The sequence below is a fragment of the Medicago truncatula genome, chromosome 7, assembly GCF_003473485.1.
Source record: "Medicago truncatula cultivar Jemalong A17 chromosome 7, MtrunA17r5.0-ANR, whole genome shotgun sequence".
Lineage (NCBI taxonomy): Eukaryota > Viridiplantae > Streptophyta > Magnoliopsida > Fabales > Fabaceae > Medicago > Medicago truncatula.
In genome coordinates, this window is record NC_053048.1 from 39,140,951 (window position 1) to 39,164,559 (window position 23,609).

At 33.0% G+C, this 23,609-nt stretch overlaps 2 protein-coding genes across 2 annotated transcripts; both read right to left on the bottom strand.

The window, feature by feature from the left end:
- Positions 1-552: 552 nt before the first annotated feature.
- LOC11436262 (probable alpha-mannosidase At5g13980) lies at positions 553-9,499 on the bottom strand. Its single transcript, XM_003624453.4, has 29 exons — positions 9,046-9,499; positions 8,862-8,945; positions 8,352-8,440; positions 8,041-8,215; positions 7,841-7,960; positions 7,616-7,699; positions 7,458-7,529; positions 6,844-6,957; positions 6,624-6,724; positions 6,430-6,523; positions 6,171-6,338; positions 6,000-6,089; positions 5,784-5,849; positions 5,617-5,673; positions 5,142-5,361; positions 4,913-5,040; positions 4,669-4,740; positions 4,515-4,574; positions 4,361-4,432; positions 4,221-4,268; positions 3,922-4,041; positions 3,639-3,704; positions 3,281-3,393; positions 2,820-2,904; positions 2,225-2,335; positions 2,036-2,137; positions 1,753-1,800; positions 1,517-1,585; positions 553-906 (listed from the first exon to the last, which is right to left on the bottom strand). The coding sequence occupies exons 1-29, from the start codon at positions 9,379-9,381 to the stop codon at positions 685-687; spliced, it is 3,186 nt and encodes a 1,061-aa protein (XP_003624501.2). The 5' UTR covers positions 9,382-9,499; the 3' UTR covers positions 553-684.
- A 4,165-nt stretch (positions 9,500-13,664) lies between these two features.
- Positions 13,665-23,506, bottom strand: LOC11427062 (alpha-mannosidase At3g26720). The gene is made up of 29 exons (XM_003624454.4): positions 23,175-23,506; positions 23,016-23,099; positions 22,828-22,916; positions 22,352-22,526; positions 22,090-22,209; positions 21,900-21,983; positions 21,734-21,805; positions 21,407-21,520; positions 21,168-21,268; positions 20,641-20,734; positions 20,360-20,527; positions 20,191-20,280; positions 19,743-19,808; positions 19,561-19,617; positions 18,694-18,913; positions 18,239-18,378; positions 18,005-18,073; positions 17,434-17,493; positions 17,268-17,339; positions 17,048-17,095; positions 16,845-16,964; positions 16,655-16,720; positions 16,208-16,320; positions 15,977-16,061; positions 15,588-15,698; positions 15,413-15,508; positions 15,052-15,099; positions 14,389-14,457; positions 13,665-14,306 (listed from the first exon to the last, which is right to left on the bottom strand). The coding sequence occupies exons 1-29, from the start codon at positions 23,373-23,375 to the stop codon at positions 14,070-14,072; spliced, it is 3,069 nt and encodes a 1,022-aa protein (XP_003624502.1). The 5' UTR covers positions 23,376-23,506; the 3' UTR covers positions 13,665-14,069.
- Between the last annotated feature and the right edge of the window lie 103 nt (positions 23,507-23,609).

A 23,609-nucleotide genomic window follows, 5' to 3' on the forward strand; every position in this document is an offset into this window, starting at 1 on the left:
TCATATATTTTTTATTCTCAAGTTTTTAGAGGTTTTACATGTGCCCTGATGCAGGCATGGATGCTCACTTGCTTTTTAAGCATATATTTTTGAAGTAGTGAGCTTGATGAAAATGCCAGAGTGAGGGATATGACTATCATTGCAAACATAATATAATATAACAAATCAAGTAAAAAAAAAAAAGCATAAATCACCATTTTGAGAAAACTGTCAAAATCTGATCACAACCCTGACTTATCAATTTGACATTTTTGTCGGAAATTTGTGAACTCCATAAACGATTTTATAGGGAAATGATATATGTAGTAACAAATAGATAGCAAAGCCACCACAAAGGTGAGATCACTATAGTACTTTTTTATCAAGTGGCTCTCAACTAACATACGATAAGGTAAATCATATGTGAAAAAAAAATGTTATTTGAACATTATTTTGGGTTAGTAAAGTTCGATAATGTTTTAAATGGTTAATGCATTTCACACACTAGGTTCACTCAATTTTACACTAATAAAGGCCTTTATGGAAGCTGTTTTGGAGGAGTTGAAGATATGGTGTTGTGCAAAATACCCAACAATTAAAAGCTTCAGACTTTAAAACTATGACATGTTATCATTGTCACAGGAACGTATAAAATATCATATGCTTGTTAAAAAGCAAGGACTTCATTCAACAAGTGATTTTACTCTACAAAGCATCAAAAAGATGGTTACTACTATCAAAGTAAATGGTGAAAGTGCGGATTTCCATTGGAGCAAGCTCCACAGTTCGCTCTTTTGGATCAACTGAACCTCCCCTTGAAACACCTTCATTTCCAGAAGATCCTTCTACTTTCCAAACAAGTCTCTTCTTCTCCATCTCTGTCCTTTCTTGATTTGCAGATAAGCTCATTTCTTTCACTTCTTTGATCTAATACCAAGGAAAACCACACTTCAGTCGGAAAAAGAGGTGAACAAGACTTAAAAAAGTTTGGCTTAAATGCACTATCGGTTCCATATTTTCACTGATTCATGATTTTAGTCTCCATTTTAAATTTGAAAATATCGTCTATCAATTTTTAAAATTTACGAAAAAAGAATTCCATTACCGAATTCGAGGCTTATTTATACTTAAGTATATGTTGAATAATATACTGACATGCCACAAAGTGATGTGACATTACATACATGGATTGAATCTTATTATTTTAATTTCCATGTTATTAAAGCACTTTTAAAAATAATTATATAACTTCAAATAAAGAAAATGTAAAACCCTAAAAAGTCAGACTTCAAAAGAATAAGCATCACCACATCGCTCAGTGACTTTACAGCTCATTATTCAACTTGGCACTTGACACATCAACAAGAATAAGTCTCATATTCAGTGGAAGAAACTTCTGGAATTTAAAAAATTTGGGACCATATTTTCGAATTTAGAAATAGGGGACTAAAATCAATTATCGGTGAAAATAGGGAATCAAAAAGTGCATTTAAGCAAAAAAAAATTCCATCAATTTGTGAAATCTATCATTGTTTACCTTCTTTCCTGGGAAAAGCTTTTTCAACTCCACACTTGTCACTACAGAGAGATCCTTGTCTTCTTCGATCTGTGCATAAATTTGATTGGCCAAGAGAGTGAGGGAGGAAAACAAAACAAGAAGCAAATACAGAACTCAACTCATCAACAGTGTTGCAACACCCTGAGCTAATCTTATGTCAACGCATGAACACAAAGCACACATTTGAACTTCTAAATAAGAATTAAAATACGGACCTCATATAAATGCGCTAATCGAAGGAGAACTGTCCCGTGATCAAGTTCCTGAAAGGTCCAAGAAAATATAGTTACAAGCTAAATAATTTCTGCTCAACAGAATAGAAGTGCACTTCCGCATACACAAATAACGCAAAGCTTGATGCCATCATTAAGCCGTCCTTGTAATAGTGGTTAAATGTTGGCCAAAACCAGTTCTCATTTATTTATCTATACTGAACTAATAACACTATAGGGCATAATGGAAAGCCAATATTTAAGCAAGGGATAGTGACATGAATACCTGTAATGTTATAATAACAATATTTTCTGGTAATGTGTAAGAAGAATCAAATCCTGAAAATGTTGTTACATGGGTATTCGTCCAGTCATCATCTTTATCATCCTACCAAATAAAGTTGATCTTTTAGTGAGTGGCAAACATGACATCATTATAAAGTTATATCAGAATTAATCCATGCATGTAATTCACCTTTTCGGAAAAGGCTAGCAAAAGCGGAGAATATATTTCCTGGCCAAATGTACGGCGCCATTTAGCTCCCTCACCCAAGGGGTCTATTCTATAATAATATTTCCCTTGGACCTGCAAAATAAGTAGAAAGCTATAGATTCGAAACTTACAATATTAATTGACGCAGCAGTGACATTTTCCAGCATAAATCGGCAAAAACACATGCATTCTGCTCCAACCAAATACACTAAAAATGACAAAAACTGAAAATTGCCACAAAGGCTAGGTAGGTATAAGTCACTATTGACAAGGTTGGGAGTAAATTCATCTTTTTAAGGCTTCAATGTAATTGAAAATTGGTTAGTTTTTCAGTATATGATCGCTAAAAGCAATCATACATGCCAAATTATGACCTTGACACTTTGGTCAGCTTTCACTAAAATGGATTGACATGATATGTCAAAACCTTTTTCAGCTATCCGTGTTAAGACCAATTGGATAGTAATTATGAAGTTTGCCAAGCAACAATTTATAACCAATATATACATATGACATTGCTAAGAGGAAAAAAATGATAGCCACTATTTGTTTTTAAAAGTCGGTAAGAAATTCTTACAGTTAGACCCTTGCAATTGTCAGCAACACAGTCTGTTTCATTTAAGGCCTCTGCAACACCTCTAGAATCATCAAGCAGCAATCTCCTATTGGTGAAAAGAAAATTCGATATTTGGTAAACTTTCCAGAGCTCTAAAGCCTCAAGTTGCCTTTTTTTATGCATTATAAATATAAATTAAGCAATAAACTTTAAACTAATTGCATATTAATATTTCCTTTATAATACCAATGATTTAATAGCACGGTTTTCAAATTAAACTCAGTAGTAAAGCAACTTAAAATATATAAACTACACTGTTTTTTAATCTTTACACTGTTAACCATATATGCCAAAAGGGCCACATTTTTAAGAAACAAGACAGTGTTAAGCTAATATGAGATTGAATCAACTGTAAATTAAAGTATATTTGGTATACCTGATTAGCAATCTATTTAGAGCACCGCATGAAGAATACAATATACCTGTGGAGCATCAACTCGATTTGTCCATCTCCTAAGCTGGATCCTCCTATAGCTCTATCCACCAAAACTGAAAATTCTGTCTTATCATCTTCTACGTATATCCCAAGATTAATCTGAAAGGACAAACTAAATTATATCGTGAACCTAAAGGATTGATATAACTGCAACTTGAAAAGAAAACAGAACAAGAAAAAAAGATAATCAACTATTAGAAAGTTGGATATTTTATAATATGGAACAGCCAACAGATTTTAGACATGCATGACAGTTTCAGCAATAACAATCCTCCAAGAAAGGAAATTATATCTTGAATACTACTGATGACTTTAACTGAAATGTTCTATAAAAGCTCACTTACTGGGTAATAATTTCCAGCAACGGGCTGGTGCACTTCCAAGTCCCAGTCTGTTCTGTAGTCACGTACCTGCAGAGAATGAAATCCACAACAGATTTAAGTTTTCCCTAGAGCAGAGAAAAATGAATGACTTGGATGTTGCAGATACTTTTATGCGCCAATAAGAATTATGAAGATAATAATGAAAAGTGACTCAAGTGCAAGGTAGCATCTAGTGTTGGCAAATTATAGATGATCTAAACTAATGAAATGCAGTATTGCAAGGAATTTAATCTAAGCTGCTTACCCTTTTGATAAAATCACGCCCATTAGAATCTGTGTAAAAAGTTTTATTGGTTTCCATAGTAGTTGAAATCCGAGTGGAAACTTCTTTACCAACTCCATCTTCAATAGGTATAGGACCAACCTAATATTCCAAATACCATTAGTTCAAATGATTCAGCATTTTGCATATAAAATCCATATAAGAAAAATCAAACAGTCATAGACAGATCATAAATAACTATGAGAAATGACACAAATGTAAATATTTTTTTTGAAGAAGACACAAATGCAAATATAAAAGGGATAATTGGAAAAGCTTACAATAAACTCTACTTCAACATGTTCCTTTTCTTTGTACTGTCTGGTAATCTGCATTATAAATTTTTCAACTCATCATGCAATGACAATTTTTTAATGAGAAATTAATACTCTGATGTTGTTAGAGATCAAAATCAAAGCACCTGATATATCCATGGATTGATTCGTTGATGCACTTCATCTAGTATTGGTCCATGGAGAACAGTCACTGGAACCTGAAAACTCAATCACTTTTAAGTGAACTTTATAATCAGAATTTCTATGTAGGGATATTACATTTCAGAAAACATTTCGAACCTGTCTTTCATGGTTTATAAGATGTGTTCCATTTGGACGGAAGATATAAGCTCCAGCATTCTGTTACAGAAATTAAATGACATTTAAATTCAACGTAAGATGCCTGAAATGAAGAAACAAAGATATATTGATATCTATAGTAAGAATAACCCACCTGTGGATCTTTTTGATCAGTTCCATTATACCCTGAATAGTAAAGGTAACTCACTTCAACTTGTTCCTCAACCTTCCAAGTCAAAAGTAAGAGTGTTAATCAAATATTAATTTTTTATCCAACAGTGTAAGAGGAAAAACTGACAGAAATTACAAACATGCTGAGAGGAAAGGAAAATGATAAACACTTGTGATGGAAAGTAACTAAAATGGAATCATGTGATGCAGAGTGAAGCATCACACACCATGTTTCTTGCATTAACATAATTGGTATGTTTTTGTTGATCTGTAGAAAATGTAAGCTTCAAATTTCCTTGACCTATTGAAGACTTTTCATGACTTTGAAGTGTATAAACTGATGATCTGGTGGAACCTGAAAACAAGCAGAAAACATTTATCACAATGTTCATGTTATGAACAAGGGAAGTAGATAACGAATTATTTGAGGAATGATAAAGCAATTTATATGTGAACCTGTTTTTTTGGCAGTCGAGACAGTGTAAGTGCTAAAACCAAATGGTGGTACAGAAACTGAAAATGCAAGCCAATACTTGGGTGTCTTGGATGGATTTTGTCCTAAATATGCCTTGACATAGTAGTTTCTTAGGTCTACAAATACCTCAGCCAGAGGTAGAATTTGAGATTCTATTTCTACACCTTTGGAGTCATGAACTGTAACATCACCATCAATAACCTGCAAATGTTTGCAGCTTCAAAACATATCTTACTTATATAAACACTCGTAGTTGGTGTAAAACACTTCAAATTAAGTAGATCATAAATTATTATCATGTTGTCACAAACAAGTATATATATATATATGTGTGTGTGTGTGTGTGTGTGTGTGTGTGTGTGTGTGTGTGTGTGTGTTTAATTTGAAGCTACAAACATGATAGACACAATGTGAAATATTTCTTGTTACAATAAATACTAGAATGGATTCACTCACAGGAATTCGAATCACTTCATTCCTCTTCCAACCAAGAGAGTTATAAACCACAATAACCTGAATATGGAAAGAGCTGATGAGAGTATGCGATTCAAAAGTTAAATATGAAACAAACCAAATGGTTGAAAAAGAGAACAAAACATGTCATGACAGAAATGCTTGCTTACCAAACTCTTTCCTTGAACCAGTTCAACTTCTGATGCAGGACAATAAGTTATGTTCAAAAGCGGACACTGAAAGAAAGTGAAAAAGTAAAGAGGGGGAAGAAAGCAGATTGTTAAGTAATCAATATGTGAGTTAAATGCTAAAGACCCAAACAGCCCCTTCACTTTCAATTTATTCAAGCTTTATCACTTAAAAGTTCAAGATTCAAGGCATTTTACTTGTTGAAACTTTATAACTGGGTTATGACATCCAGTAACTGATGTTGATTCAACCAAGCATGCCAGTGATGACGAAACCAGTTCCTCTGCCTGCACAAAGAATATCATAACATGACATACTAGCAATTGGATATAGGCAATTACTTGAATATAGATAAACTGAAACTGCACCTCCTTGTAGCCTATTGCCAATCGTTTAGCATAATCATTGGCCACATGCTGCTTTTCTGTGCCGGTGACTGCATCATGGTGTTGAGCAATTGCTAAAGCATCAGCTAACGAGTCTGTATTTGGCCCTGACTTCTTTCGCCCTCTAAAATATTCTAACTGTCTTGCAGCCTGATAATTTATCGGTATAAAATAAATATCCAAAAACCTGAAGACTTCAATTACCTTATATAAACTTAAACTATAAATATAAATGACATACCAAATAATAGCCACTCATTAATCTGACATAGCGTTTCAAAGCTGGTCTACTGGTAAAGTATCCTGTCCAGAAACCATTTGCACGATCTGAATAACTGGGTTTTTCATGCAAATAAGAAGGAAAAAGTCATACAGGGAAAAGGAAAATCAAGAAATACGCAAACAGATTATGCAATAATTACATATTAAACTCACGGGAAGAAATCGTCAGTCTTGATTGGCCATGACTCATTTGCAGCATATTTTGCATCTGTATATATGGAGGGTGTAGAGTACAGAGCATTGACACGTCCATCCTAAAGTTGTGCATCCAAAATCACAAGTCAAAGCACAGTAAACATATTCTTCTTATCTAAGGATTACTGTTTGTCTTTACTTTATATGAACTTAGAACCCTAGTCAAAGGGGGTGATACCTTGTTCACGTAATGAATGAGCTTGTCCAACTGTCGGTACCATGTATGTGCGTATTGATACTTAAAATCAGTTCCCATTGTCCACATAATGTGATTTGTCCGAGTTATGTTTGCCTGAAAATAAAACAGTACGAGACAACAACGTAGATGAGATCATGCATAGTTGTTAAAGTTTCTACCACTTCAAACTCAAATAGTAGAAGTGAAGTTTTTGTTCAAGTTCCAAGCTAGAATCATAGTGTGGTTAAGGTAGATTGTGACTCACAAAATTTTAAAAAAATAAATAAAAAATTCTCAAAAGCACGCATTAAAGAAGATCTAAGGGATGAATGTGATTACATGCTAAAATCATAATCCAACATTGTAGTAGACAGATATTGGAATACATTCAGAGTTAATCCTATGCAGTGTGCAGTGTATATCACTAGATATTCGTGAGTACATCCACACTGCAAGTAGGTGAAGGTTCATTTAACATCTAGCACACCAGACATGAACGATTTATTATTTATTGATGTCCCTCTTACTCTCTCATTCATTTCAATTATCTCAAAACACCTTGTATCCAAAAATCAAATATATTGTTCAGCAGTTCGAAGATATGATCAACTTACTTGTGACAATGCAGCAGCAACAAAGTCATTCACTCTATCTTGCACATTGTAATCAAACAAATTCATGTTATCCTTCAAGCAGGAAGTAGTCAAAAGTTAGTGGCTGAATACCAAAAAAAAAAAAAGTGATAGAAAATTAACGAGTTTTTGTAATTTACTTGAACTATTTGTGAATCATCATTCACTTCAAAGTAAAATCCAGAAGGAGGTTCATAGTTCTCAGGGAATGCACCAGCAAAGATCTGGAAGAACACATCGGCAACAAGCACACACAAGAAAATTAGAAAGAACAATATAGTTTAAGAGACACCAATCATGGTGAAAAAATAAGGCAATGATACAAATCTTATACGAGAGAAAAAATATTAATTCTTGATAGTCACCTGAGCAGATGAACCGAGGCTCTTGCTACCTTGCCAGATAACCTCAAGACTCTTCTCCTTTTTGCGTTTATTCCTATCTTGGTAATCGATCCTACCAAAGAAAAGTGAATCAAAGCCAACCTGCATAGTACTTCTGACAGTTATTTCTTTTTTCAAATATGTTAAGCACAAGATTCTATGGTTGAAGATTTATGGCATACTTCAGCTCCCAATAAATAAGCCTGCACAGCAGAATGTCCAAACGGGTCAATTTGCCAACCAATTCTTGGAGTCAAATCGAACTCCTCTTTCAGAAATCGGTGTCCAAGTGTAGTCTGATCAATCATGTCTATGTAATGAACTACTGCCTCATCATGCATACACATGCCACCGTTTCTGTGACATGGAAAAATAATGAAAAAAAATTACATTAATACCCAAATATTAGACAGGATAAGAATATAACCCTCACAAACATGAAGGATGACTTTGTTCTAATCAAAATGAAATCTTTTTCGGAAATGTGATTTACATGAACTCTAGTTGACCCGAACTAACAAGCTGCTTAACTATATTCTTAACAGCTTCACTCTGATCATCCCACCATCGCTGAAAAAAGGCCTGCAGTGGGTTTACATGTAAAATGGACATATGGTTACCAGTAGCACAAAAGAACGCAAAACAGTAAGTACTTGAGAAACATACACTTGGATTGAATTTGAATGTTTATTGTATTATTTATGAAGAATTGTACAAATATACATAGAAAAGAAAGAGTATACAGATCCCTGAATTTTGGGACAAATCAATCGGTCTAAGCTATCTATGATTACTTTACATTACAATCAACACTTCTCCTCAGGGAAAGAGGCATGGAAAGCAAATTGAATCTTGGAACATCACTACATTATTAATCCCAAAAAAATCAACTTTTTCAGTTACATATTTTACCTCTATGCACACAAGTAGTAACACTTCAATCCAATAAATATGGTCAATAGAGCAAAACATACAGTAGTTATCAAAAAACAAGTTAACTTACTATCTCCACATAGATAAATTTCCTGTTCTTATCAGCCAATAGAGCATGAACCATAGAATCCAACACATTCTGCACACAAGCACCCTACACATTGCAAACGTAACAACTCCATTAATTTTCAATCAACACATACATTTTTCACATAAAGTTTAGTCAAAAAAAGGAAGAACAAAAAAAAAAAGACCTGAATAGAATTGTTGGAACCAACATAGTACTGATCAACAGTCTTCAACCACCCAACATCATCATGAGTATGAGCAACCAGATGAACATTGAGCTTCCCAGAGACTACACCCTGTGAGGTGTTATACTCTATAAACTTGGATTCTCCTCCATAGAAGAGAAATCCCAAAAGGGTCACCACAAAGATCAATTTTTTCTCCATTGGGTGATGAAAAATGACGAGTGGAGTGAACTCTTCACACCCCAGAAACAGAAAAACGTTACTATTGCTAAAAATAGAATCTTTTGTGAATCTATGTGGCAGAATGAAAGATGGGTACTTCCACTTGGTTATCATGCACAGTGATGATGCAACAAGTTCACCATAATCACTTCCATGTGTATTCAAAGGTACAGAGATACAGGTGCTTTTATCAGACACTTTGTGATGGTGAATTTTGTTCTTTTTTATAAATTAGGTATCTTTTGAGACTAATTTTCAACTACATTTTTGTTTTTTTATATCATTTGACACCTGATTAATCAAGCTAAAAAAATGTTTAATTCAGTTTACTTCTATAACATATAGTTAATCAAATTAGCAAATGTGTTTAATAGATAATTAATCACTTATTAATTGAATTAATCACTTTTTTTTTTGTCCTAGTGACTAGAATAATAAGTGGGGTGTTCGGGGTTCGAAAACCCCGGCCCCTACATATAATAATGTATTATCCTACCAACTGAGTTATGCTCACGGGACGAATTAATCACATTTTTACGCATGACTAATCAGTTGAGTTATACTCACACGACAAATTAATCACATTTTTACGCATGACTATCGGGATGTTGCGGGTGTATACAAAAATTTGGTGTACATGATATTTTTGTTCTTGTACATTTTCAAAACTCAAAATTATCACTAATTAGCAATTGTACAAAGAAGAATGTTATTTGAACGACGAAAACTTAATAACTTATTCGACAATCTTATAAAAAAAAAAAAATTAGATTTAATTACACTCCCCTCCTTTAAGAGTTTTTTGAATTACAGTATCCTCCCTCTTATGTTAAAATATACACTTCCATCCCTTGAAAAGTAAAATTTATACTCCTTTTCCATTTGAGATGCTTGAATTGCAACCCTCTCCCTTAATAATTAAATATGTCATACACTTTAATCTATTTTAACATAAATAAATATTTTTATGATATATAATAATTTTGAACTGTCATTTAAGAAAAATAAATTCATTTCTTTATAATTTAAATATCAATGATAATTAAATTTAAATATTTTGTTATTATTTATAATTTAGAGTATAAAATTCACTTTTAAATAACCATACATTATCGACTTTCATAATTTTTCACATAATTTAATTTTATTTTGGGTTATTTTATATTTTAAAATCGGGTTTAAAAATATATGTTAACGAAATTGTGAATAAAAAATAGTGAAAAACATGTATTCAGAATTTGATTATATTAAAATGGATCGACAATACTATTTTTCTTTGGAGTGTGTTAGATTATTATTTTTTTTGCAAGATTATTAGAAATAAAAAAATATTGAGGGAGTAAAGCGTATATTTTAACATAAGAGGAGAAGAGAATGTAATTCAAACTTCTCTCAGGGGAGGAGAGTGAAATATTTTCTAATATGTTTTGAAAAAGAAGGGAGGGAAGTGTATATTTTAACATAAGAGGGGAGTGGAGTGTAATTCAAGCATCTTTGAGGAGAGGAGAATGTAATTTACTCAAAATATTATTTATAACTATTTATTTGATTTGGGAAGAGATAAAAAAAAACTAATAAAAAACTAAATTATATCTATACAAATATATAAATACATTGATGGTCAAATAAATAGTTTGTTAATATGATATTTCTCTTGTTTAATATATCCCTTCAAAAATAATAAAGTTATTGTGTAGATTTTTTTTATATTGAAATATGTTAAATATTAATGATGTGTGCTATCTTATCTAAACAGTTTTAAATAAAGAGAAATTGTATTAGTAGTAAGTTAACATGACTTGACTTCCAATGCAACCAAAAATCGAAATCAATGAAAGTCTCCTTTTCAATAGTTGGTATAGTCACTGTGTGTCTCACATCATCACTAAAACATTTTTCATTTGCATATTTGTTAATTCAATAATTAATTGCTTTTGGTTTTGGATAACCTTCTTTTTACAAAAAAATAAACTTTTTTTTTTTAAGGAAAAAGAAACTTTTAGATAACTGGATAAGAACTAGATCCAAACGAGTGATGTTACCTTTTAAGTTTTAATAAAGTTTTAAATTTTAAGAAGAAAATAAAATGAGATGTGGAAATTCTTTTTCCTTTTGCTGAGTCACAAATGACATTGGACTTTTTTTTTTTTACAAGAAATGACATTGGACGTTGTGGAGTGCATATATTATAAGCAACCCGTATATCAAGGATTTAAATTTTTAGACTATTGGGTCCCCTACGTCTACGTGAAACTGTTCATTTTGATAGATTCCATCACCATTGCTATTTTTACTGGTACAACTATTTTTTAAGAGAATTTATGATGCAACCAAAATATATAAATAAATATACATATTGACACAAAATTTAAAACAATAAAGAAACGTAATCAAAGAGATAAAATTGTCCACAAAATAATTATACAAGAATCATTTCTTATTTTACTCTTTCCGTTTTTAAATATAAGCAAATTTTATATTTTAGGTTCATTTTAATTAATGATGTATGTGGTTTATAATATGAATCACATACATCATTTATTGAATGAATTTAAAAAGCAAAATTTACTTATATTTAAAAACGGAAAGAGTATCATGTGACAAATGTCTCTGCTTGAATTTGAGTGCCAATATATAGCAGTGTCTTCTTACTTGATCATATTCTTTATCTACAAAATTCAAATTAGAACCTTTTTTTTTCTTCAAAAAAATTATAACCTTTTTTAAGAGAGATAAGTTATTATTATTTTTTGAGAGGAAGAGATATAAATTCAGTTTTATTCAAAGAAAAAAGTGTTGATACAATTTGTATAGTATTTGGTCTCTATAAAGTTTTAGATGATAATTATATGTTTAAATGCTCAATTAGTCCCTTAATTTAATTTCAAGTATCTGTAAGTAATAAAAGGTTCGTTTAAGTCCCTTAACTTTATTTAAAGTAACGGTTTGGTCTCTTAAACTTAACGTTTTTTTAATTAAATTAACAAAAAGGATCAAACTGATACTTTAAATAAAGTTAAGGGACTTAAACAGACATTTTATTACTTATTGGACCAAACTGATACTTGAAATCAAAGTCAAAGGACCAATTGAACATTTAAGCATAAATTATATTACACTGGTATAATATTTGAGTGATTATATTGCTCAATAACTTTCTACTTCATACCAATATTACAAAACTCATATTAGACAAACCCCCCCCCCCCCCCCCCCCCCCCCCCCCCGATATTTAAGAAACTTTAAAACCCCTGAAATTGTCAAACGTTAGTCAATTATCCCCTCCATTTATTTTGGTTGTTAAACCATATGACGTGGCAAGTAAATGTACACGTGACACCTCTACATTAGCTGAATTTTATGCTACGTCATAGAGGGGTAAATGACTTTTTGTTGTTGTTGCTTTCTTCATCTTCTTCCTTCCACTTCTTCATCATCTTTAACATCACTTTCATCAATGTTCATAAAAAATGCAGAATTTGTTTTAAGAAACAACAACCTATCAACAACATCATCTCATTACTTCATCTCCAACCACCATCAACAACAATAACACCACCTAAATTAATCAACAAAAATCAGTTCACTACCTCCATAAATTCTGTCAACAAAAGCACTAGTACATACATATCTAAAGCCTAAACTATATCTTCAAAAATAAAAACATAATAAAATTGAGTAGAATTCTATTGCTGAATTGAAATTTTCCTTGAGGCTTAAATCTTAATGTTGGTAACCTCTGAGCTACAATGAATGGAAAAGTGTTTGTCATATTGAATACGGTTAATTATTGAGTAATGTAAACAACTATATATTTTTTTGCGTGCTGTCAATTATTTTGCATATGTTGTGTAAAATCTGGTTGTTGTTTCTTAAAACAAATCATCAATTATTTTGTTGGTTGGAGGTGAAGTAATGAGATGATGATGATGTTGTTGATAGGTTGTTGTTTCTTAAAACAAATTCTGCATTTTTTATAAACATAGATGAAAGTGATTTTGAAGATGATGAAGAAGTGGAAGAAAGAAGATGAAGAAAGCAACAAAAAAAAAAGTCATTTACCCCCCTATGACGTGGCATAAAATTCAACCAATGTGGAGGTGCCACGTGTACATTTACTTGCCACGTCATATGGTTTAACAGTCAAAACAAACGGAGGGGGGTAATTGACTAACGTTTGATAATTTCAGGGGATTTTTGAAGTTTCTTAAATGTCAGGGGGGTTTTGACGAATGCTACAATTTCGGGGTTTTTTTTGCCTATTTACTCAAATCTCTAGTATGTAAATCATCTTTCTAAATTTCTACATAAAGATAAAATGACATTTCATTGAATTGTATCAATATTATATTATCGTCTTATGTTTTCATCAATAAAAAAAAAATTAAGATCTGATGTACTTTTAATAAAAGACATTGATCTTGATATACTTCAATGACATAACAAATGACAAGCATTATTGTTCTCCTATACAGCTCTGCCATGCATCATTGCATGGGTGCATGGTCTACTTGGACCGGAAAACTCGTGTTGGTTTGGATTTGGTCAAACTCGTTACGGACTAATAAAAACTCAACGATTCGATGAGATCATTGGATTGACAGGGTGACCTGTACTCACGGACACCCTAACTTACAAGATTAAAACCTCTAGAAAGTTTTTCTGTGCAGAACTCTTGTAGTTATATTCACCATCACTCAAGTTAAAAAGCTTCTTATTTATTTACAAGCAAATTTGGAAAATACATGTCATTTTCAGCATCACAACAACAAAACGTACATGCTTCTCTGTTGGTTGATTTGCTAGATTGCTACATGCTTTTCTGCTGCAGGAACTGTTTGAAGGGGATTAAAGTCAACAAAGAATGTCCGAATTTCCATTGGAACAAGTTCAACAACCAGCTTTGCAGGATCAACTGGTCCTCCCCTCACCACCTTAGACTCTTCACTGGAGCCTTCTACCTTCCAAACTAATCTCTTCTTTTCCATTTCAGCTCTTTCTTGATTGGCAGACAAACTCATCTCTGTCACTTTACTTATCTGAAAAGTTTGAGTTGTTAGAAGGAATCTATACATGTAATAACAAAAAATAGCTTGGAAGATAGTTGGTTATCATTCTTACCTTCTTGTTAGGGAAAAGTTTTTTCAATTCTACATTTGCAGTTACCGAATAATCTTTGTCCTCTCCAACCTTTACATGTATACACACCATACATCAATTCTAGAGCATATATATAGCAGAGGATATTTGATTATCAAATTTCTTTGCAAGTAAAACAGGTCACACAAAAAATCATTCCAATCATGGTTAAGAATGCAAGACACAGTCCTACTCAACCTCAACGACATGTACAATGCAAGCCTTTGCCTATTATTTTGTAAGGCTTTGTTTGTGAGTTGGGTTTTGGAGGAATAAGTCTATATTTTGATATAAATTTGATATTTTAAAAAAGGGTTTTGCTAGAAGCCACCCATGAAGGTGTCTTTTAGCAACCCACACCTCAAGGTGAGATTATCCACTTTTTAGTTATAAACTTGCTAAAAGACACCTTCATAAAAGGTGTCTTCTAGCAAAACCCTATTGAAATAAAACGATGGATGGTCATATAATACTTCAACGACACTTAATTCATTTACAAAAACATTTTAATGTCCTTAATTTGAAAAAGAAAAGTAATCGCTCCCCTCCCCTCCAAAATCCAACTCGCAAACAAGGCCTAAGGGAAATTATACTCTAAGAAAGAACCAAAGATTACTATCACTATATCAACAAAATAATTACAACCTCATAAAGGTGAGCCAGTCTTAAGAGTACTTTTCCATTTCCAAATTCCTGCGAAAAAGTTCATAAAAACAACAAATACAAATCAGAGAAAAGATGAGGTAAAATGTTAGAGGCGTCTGAAAGCATGATGTTCTGTTATATTGCAGCATGGAGATAGTGACAGAATGTTGAGTAATTCTGTTAGGAGCAGTAACAGAATTATGAAAATGTCATTAAGTTGAAAATGAGGGTGTGGAAGTTTTGTGTGGAGCCTTTGCGGCTGTCTCAGGTTTTCTCTCTGAATTTCTTTTCGTAGTTGCATTGTTTTCTATATTGTACATAGGTAATAAAAAAAATCTCCTGAAGTCAATCCCTAGCATACCTGCAGAGTTAGAAGAGCAGTGTTGTTTGGTAAACTGTAGGAAGAGTCTATGCCAGAAAATGTTGGTTTTTTTGAATGCAACCAATTATCCTCATCCTGCAAAACAAGTGGTAAAAAGTTATGATGAAGCGCTTAATTACTCCCATATTTTTTAATTTATCCCAGTTCCTTTTACCTGCTCCGTGAAAGCCAACAGCAACGGTGAATATAATTCCTGGCCAAGTGTACGACGCCATTTAGCACCCTCACCTTTACGGTCAATTCTAAGGAACAGTTTTCCTTGTATCTGGAAATACCAGGTAAACAGTGCTAGTAAGAGGCGTGTTGGTGAGCGATTTCTATAACACACTTGATGTATGTTGCAACCACATCAGGATCGATGTGCAAGAAAATGTTGTTTGATCAATAAAACAAAAATGTATAATTGCACATAAGAACATCCATATCTCTGATAAGATAAAGTTAGTAAAACGAAACCTTCATCGAGCATCCTCATAAGGAGGAAATAACCACAAATCGTTATGCAAGAAGAGGTAAATTTATTTATTGTAAGATATACTTAACAGTTAAGCCTTCACATTTATCAGCAATGCAAACAGTTTCATTAAGTATCTCTCCAACACCTCTTACATCATCATGAAGCATCCTCCTAGAACAATATAAAACCAAATTATTAGAACCGGGAAATATTAATCATTATTCATTAATTACCTTCCTACATAGTGAATTGCAAAAGCAACTAGAGATTAATGTCAAAAGAGATGAATGAGAAATATAGCCAATAGTTGAGCCAACCTGTGGAGCATCAACTCTATTTGACCATCTACCAAACTGGAACCCCCAACTGAGCGGTCCACCAAGACCGAGAGTTCTATATCGCTATCTTGCAAATATACTCCTAAATTAACCTGAAAGAATGATAGGAAGCCATGCTTTTTTTTAAACACCCATTTGAAGAATAGGGAAAATGGACCAAAGTACAGAAATGGTATATTTATTTGAAACGTATCAAAAGCTTTTATTTATGTGACAAGTGAAACATTGTGAGGTCAGTGATTGGAACTAAGAAAAATATGAAAAGAATAAAATTTTCCATGAGACTTAAATTCATTCGCTCAGCAAAACCATAAACTCAAAATATATAGTTTACAAAATCCTTAGATATATACATAAGACTGCATCAAGATTAACAAACAGGAAATAGCAGTGTGGATTTTAAGTCATTATTTAAATGAAACATACTGGGTAATAGTTTCCAGCTACGGGTTGGTTCACTTCTAGATCCCAATCAGTCCTGAAATCTCGAATCTGCATAACAGTTTTATTTTTCAATAGAAATAGAAAATTCATCAAGAAAATAAGGGAACAAAGCTAGAGGTTAAGAAATCTCTCAAAATAAGACAAAATGGGACAGCAAAAAAAATGAACACACCCTTTTAATGAAGTCACGTCCATTAGAATCTGTGTAGAATGTCTTGTTGGTCGTCATTGTAGTTGAAAATTGAGTAATAACTTCTTTGCCAAGGCCATCATCCACAGGTATAGGCCCAATCTATATATGTATAAATGGATTTAAGATGCAAACCCTCAACTTTCAATTGTTTTACCAATCAGATAACAAGGAAGATAACCTACTGTGAACTCAACTTCAGCATGCTCCTTTTCCTTATATATCCTCACAATCTGTACAAGAAGAAAGCAAAATAAGACTTCAATTCTTAAGCTCCATATGAAAAGATTATCACAAGAAAACAAACTTTAAATTTACTAAAATTTGAGGGGCCAGGGGATGCCACAGAAAAGGGGAGCGATGTTACTAAAAAACTATTTCACGGTTAAGTGAGCCATAATTTACCTGAGATGCCCATGGATTGATCTGTTGATGTACTTCATCCAATATCGGACCACGCAGGACAGTAAAAGATGCCTGAACATAAATTAATGCACAAAACAAACATATAATTAGTCATCAACTAAATTTATCATTAGCTGCTGAAGTTTTGAAAGGAAAAGCTTGTAACCTGCTGATCAGATTTAATGGGAAACGAGCCATTTGGACGGAAGACGTATGCCCCAGAAGCCTTAATAAAAAAACACAGGTTGCAATCAAAAAATATATTTAAATTATATGGGTTTGCCCCACTTGTAAATATACCACACTCTTAATGTTAGAATATATGGAGTTAGGTACTTAGAGAATATTTTGTATAAATTGGAGAAAAAATAATAGCGGCATTCTCTAGATTTGATATTTTTCAGTAAAAGGAGAGATCCTTTGTGAAGGGGAAAACCTTGAGGGAATTCTATTCTCGTCTTTTTTTCATTTTTCAGCAATAGACTACTATTCTTTTGATTCCTTCTAACTTTCTTCCAATTCAATTTATTGTTGCTCTTCACATTTATAAAAGAAAATACCAAAAAGATTATATAACAAGAAAGCTACATCATCTAATTGAGACTGTCAAACATATAGCATAGTGTACAATGCACATGGCTAAAGACAAAAATATCAAAATAAAAAAATCTTCCTACAAATAACATAATTGGATTATGGCAAAAGATACATCGGCATAAAATTTTCGATGTGCATACCTGAGAATCTTTATCATCCCCAACGTATCCAGAATAAAAGCTGTATGATTGTTCAACTGATGTTGTAACCTTCATCCATAAACAAAACAAAATAATAAACTTCAGCATTACTAGCTTTATGCCTTAATGTAAATTGGAATTTGAAATTGTACCGTCACATATTCAGATAAACTTTGATCATGGAACATATTTTTAGAAAAACTAACATATTGATAATGAAAATTGAAAACTTACTAGATTTCTATTGTTAACATACTGAGTCAATTTTCCTTCATCTGCAGAATAAAGCAGCTTTAAATTCCCTTGTCCAACTTCTATGCTATTATTAGTACTTTCTTCTGATCTGAACTCCGTTGAGATAGTTGAAATATGACCTTTATAATTTGGAGAGTCATAAAAGTTTGAGTTAATAAGTTAAATCTTCCAGTCAAACATTACACATACAGAGAGAAGAAGAGAGAACAAGCCCGGATATTGTTGATTTATTAGTCCCTTATTCACATCTTGTACAGATTTATTACTTTATTTTCCTTTATCACTACAGATCTATTGCTTTATTCAGCTCTAATATAGGAAACTAACAAAGAGTATTAGTCTACCCCTTTTACAATGAATTAACCAGAAATAATATAAATTCATTCCAAACGACCTATCAGCTGAAAATTAAAAGCGAAAGTAACATCACTAACCCGTATGTTTAGGACTTGATACTACATAGGTGCCGAAACCAATGGGAGGTACCGATACTGGAAATGCAAGCCAATACTTGAGGTCCCCAGCAGGGGCTGTTCCTACATATGCTTTGACATATTTTTTTCTTATGCTCAAAGTGATATTAGATATAGGCAGAAGCTGAGACTCAATTTCCTTCCCAGAAGAGTCCTGGACAAAAACCTCTGCAGTGGAAACCTGTGGCAAATATGTTCTGAAGTCAGTCATGTAAAAGCATAAATCAATGTCTAAAGACTTCAAAACTTAATCAAATAAATTTGTCGGAATACCATACCGTGTGTGTGTGTGTGTGTGTGAGTGTGTGTGTGTGTGTTCTGTCTCCATTAGCACGCTCATTGGAGGAAGAGTGCATACATTTATGGAATAAGAAGGAAGAACAAAGCATATAAATTACTCTGGATCCCATTGGAATATACGAGATATCTCAAAACATCATTACTTAGTTATTATTCCGTTAGATTATCTCCTAGGATTAGTATATAAATTATTCTGTTAGATTATCTCCTAGGATTAGTTTCTGCATTACTTAGTTATTATTAAAATTTGATTTAAGCCTAACTTGACCTGTCAATACTGGCTTATACGTCGAGGGATCCTTCCCACTTATAAACACATTTTCAGATCATGTCTCATCCAATCTGGGAGTCTCAATACACACCTAAAACACTCAAGTCTGAACATCGTAAGCGTGACTTGATTGGCCCGATAGTGGGTGGCCAACTTAAATTGGATAGACTTCGATACCATCACAGTAAACTTTTACTTAAGGAGGAGTGTTGGAATTTATTTATTTAAAAAAATAAAATACCATTAAAAATACCTACAGGAATTCGAATCACTTCCTCCCTCTTCCAAGCAAGAGGATTGTAAACAACAATCACCTACAAAAAGCACCAAAATTGGGAGAAACATTTTAATAAGATTCATATTTAATCATACTTTAGAGTGAAGCAACTTTTCAAGGGTTATATGATGTAAATATAATATAATAACATATTATTCCTACCATGCTTTTTCCATTAGCCAAGGTAGCTTCTGACGGAGGACAGTAGCTTATATTAAGGAGAGGGCACTGCAATGCAAACATATTTGCATAAAAGATTTAGGGTCATATCACAGTTTTCTCAAACTCAGGAATTAAGAACTCTAATAACTTGTAGCTAAGCAAGCCTTAGTTCGTAAATAAAATGAAGTGAAAGATTAATAATAGAACTCAATAGCCTGTCATAAAGTGAATCCGTCAAAAAGAAACCGAAAAGAGCACTCTGCAAAATTATTTTCAGTAGGTTCCAATAATTTTTATGTCACATTTGTTTATATTAGACAAAGAAAGAAATAGGAAATCATATCGGATGAAAAAGGTTAATGCAGTAAAAACAAGTCATTGATGGATTCTTGCATAAAAAAAAAAAAAAAAAAAGACAAGAGAAATGAATTCTATGACTAGAGTGCACCTGCTGGAAGCCTGTTACTGGGTTTATCACATGCGAACTTGATTTTTGGTTTACCAATAAAGCAAGTACAGATGCAACCAAGCTTTCTGCCTGTAAATTAAGAAATTGCGGACCACTTCAATTTACAATTATGAAATCATAAATTAAAAATAAAATTATTAATATGCACCTCGTCATAGCCTATTGAAATCCGCTTTGCATAATCAGCAGCAACATGCTGTCTTTCTGTCCCACTAACAGCATCATGGTGCTGAGCAAGCGCTAAAGCATCAGCTAATGCGTCGGTATTTGGTCCTGATTCATTCCTCCCTTTAAAAAATTCCAACTGCCTTGCTGCCTAAATATCAAGAAGAAAGGAATAAATAATGCCCAGCCAAGGAAGAATGATATATGAGAGCTCAGAAACATTTAACAAGTTACCTCGTAAAGTAAATGAGTCAAACATTATACCTGATAATAACCACTCATTGTTCTCACGTAACCCTTTAAAGCTGGCCTACTTGTAAAATAACCAGTCCAATATGCATTTGGATGATCAGCATACCTGACAAATTGTGTCTTAAAATTCAAATTTGAGCTATCTGAATTATGTGCGGCGGCTTTAAAGTGAAGGGGGAAGGAACGGGAACGGGAAGTGAGAGATGCAAGGATTCATTTCCTCTTTGTAAAAATAATTAACTCCCCTAAAAGATTAAGCCGGTAGGTGAAGGCTCGTAAATAGCTTTATTATCTCTAACATCCTTCTTTAGATGTATATGAGAAGGGAAATCTCCTCCTCTAGCCTGGGAGTTAAAGTTTTTTTTTTTTAACAAATCAAAATGCCTGGGAGTTAAAGTTAAAGCAGGAGAGACAGCCATTATATTATATTATCCCTTTACTTAATTTAAAATAATAATTTTCACTTTTCATTCCCTTCTTCCTCCTTACCCCTTACTTCAAACATAAATATAAAACTAGAGCATCCAAGAAAAACTCACGGGAAGAAATCATCAATTTTAAGAGGCCACTGCTCATTAGCTGCATATTTTGCATCAGTGTAGATAGATGGTGTTGAATACAATGCATTGACTCGACCATCCTGAGAGAATACCAGTATTGCACGAAAAGCAGGTATGAATTTCAACTCAAAAAGGTGATAAACCAGAAAGTCCCGTTAAAGATGCTAAACAAGTTCTCCAGAAAAACATTTTAGACAACAAATTGCAAACCAGCGCACCTGATTGACATAGTGAATAAACTTATCCATCTGCCTAAACCATGAATTAGCATATTGATAGCGGAAGTCTGTCCCCATTGCCCACATTATGTGATTCGTCCTGGTCACATTAGCCTAGAAACAAATAGACAATTTAGTCCACAACATCTACAAAATATCATTATTCCATCTCAAACTACATAAAACTAAAATAAGTATTCAGAATAAAAACAATATTTAATCTCGTAAAATTTCCGAAACTTTTTTTGTCTTTTTCTATAAAAAAAAAAACTCCCAATTAAAAGCCATTGACTCTTTCTTCAACATTATAGTCAAACAAGGCCTCACCTGAGCCAAGGCAGCAGATACAAAGTCATTGACTCTTTCTTCAACATTATAGTCAAACAGTAGAACGTCATCCTTCAATATAATTTTACGTGAAGTTTAGAAGAGGCGGGGATAAAGCACTAAATGTATTCTTCAAATAACTTTTTAACAAATAAAAGAACTCTACCTGAATAGGTTGGGAAACATCATTTATCTCAAACGTGAATCCATCAGGAGGATCATAATGCCTGGGAAATATCCCAGTAAATATCTGAAATGAAGTTAAATACAGGAATGATTCATGCAAGAAATAACTGAAAATAATAAGAAAAAAAAGTCTTCTCTCTTAGTAGACACAATATCATTCGGCAACTTACTTGTGAAGAAGAACCAAGGGACCTGGAACCTTGCCAAACAACCTCTAGAGTTTTCTCCTTTAATCGTTTGGCTCTATCTTGGTAATCAATTCTAGCAAAAAAGAGTGAATCGAATCCTAGCTGCAGCACAGACACAATCACATAGGACTTAGAAATTCATAATGACACGTCGCAACTTTAACATGATTGTGCTAGTGATCCAATCTAGTGCATTCAAGCCTGCTACATCAACAATTAGCAAGAAAGAAAAACAATATCGTACCTCAGCTCCAAGCAAGTAAGCCTGAACTGCAGAATGGCCAAACGGATCAATCTGCCAGCCAACTCTTGGATTCTTACCAAACTCATCTTTGATAAATTGATGCCCAAGAGTGGTCTGATCAATCAGGTCAATGTAATGCGGGGTGGCCTCGTCATGCATGCACATACCACCATTTCTTCAAAAAACCAAAAACAACAATAACATAATAATCAAATTCAAAAGTCACCAACTTGCATCTAAATCTAATCTATGTAGAACCATTAATCATGGAAATCCATTGGATTCCCTGCAACCAAAATAACACAAAGTCACTAAATGACAATCAAACAGCTTGCATTCAAAAATCTGATTTATCCAACTTAAAATCTGAACTGTCTGATCTTCATCTAAAGATTTTGACTTACTAATTTTGGTGAGTTTTAAAGTACATGCATGAATTTGAAAAGCATTGATATAGAAGCTAGTAAGTAGATTACATGAATTCGAGCTGACCCGAGTTGACAAGATCTTTGACTTTAAGTTTCTTAGCTTTACTTTGCTGCCTCCACCATCTCTGGAAAAATGCCTATAATAAAAACAACCCAATTAAACTCAAACACTTCTAGTTCTTGCCATTTACAAAAAAATGAAAACTTTAGTAGCATTTGATTAATATTATGATTACCATTTCAACATAGATAAACTTGCGATTTGGATCCTCCAAGAGTGATGATATAACAGAATCAAGCACGTTCTGCACACATGCACCCTACCCAACAACATGACAATAATGAATAACAATTTGCAGCAAAAAATAGTAAAAATCAGGAAGACAGAAACAAACTCTAATGGAGTTGTTGGATCCAACGTAGTACTGATCAACGGTCTTAAGCCAACCAACATCATCATGTGAGTGAGGAACCAAGTGCACGTTTATTTTGTCTGGGATAATCCTCTGTGTGATGTTGTATTCTATGTACTCTGAATTCACTACATGAATCACAGCCACCAAAACGGTGAATAGCACCACCGTATTGATCATCATCACTATGGTGAGTGAGTTGGTTCTGAGTTTTGGTTTTAATATTACTTACTGAATTAGGAACCTTAATTTTGGAGCTTGGAGTGTAAGCGAAGAAGAAATAAGTGAAAGAGAGTAGACAAAAATTAAAAAATGGCTCTTTGTCCTTTTAATTATGATGTAGAAAAATTGACTTTGAATTTGATGGATAATGTAGCTTTTATTAGTTTTAATTTTCTATCATTAGTTGATCTTATC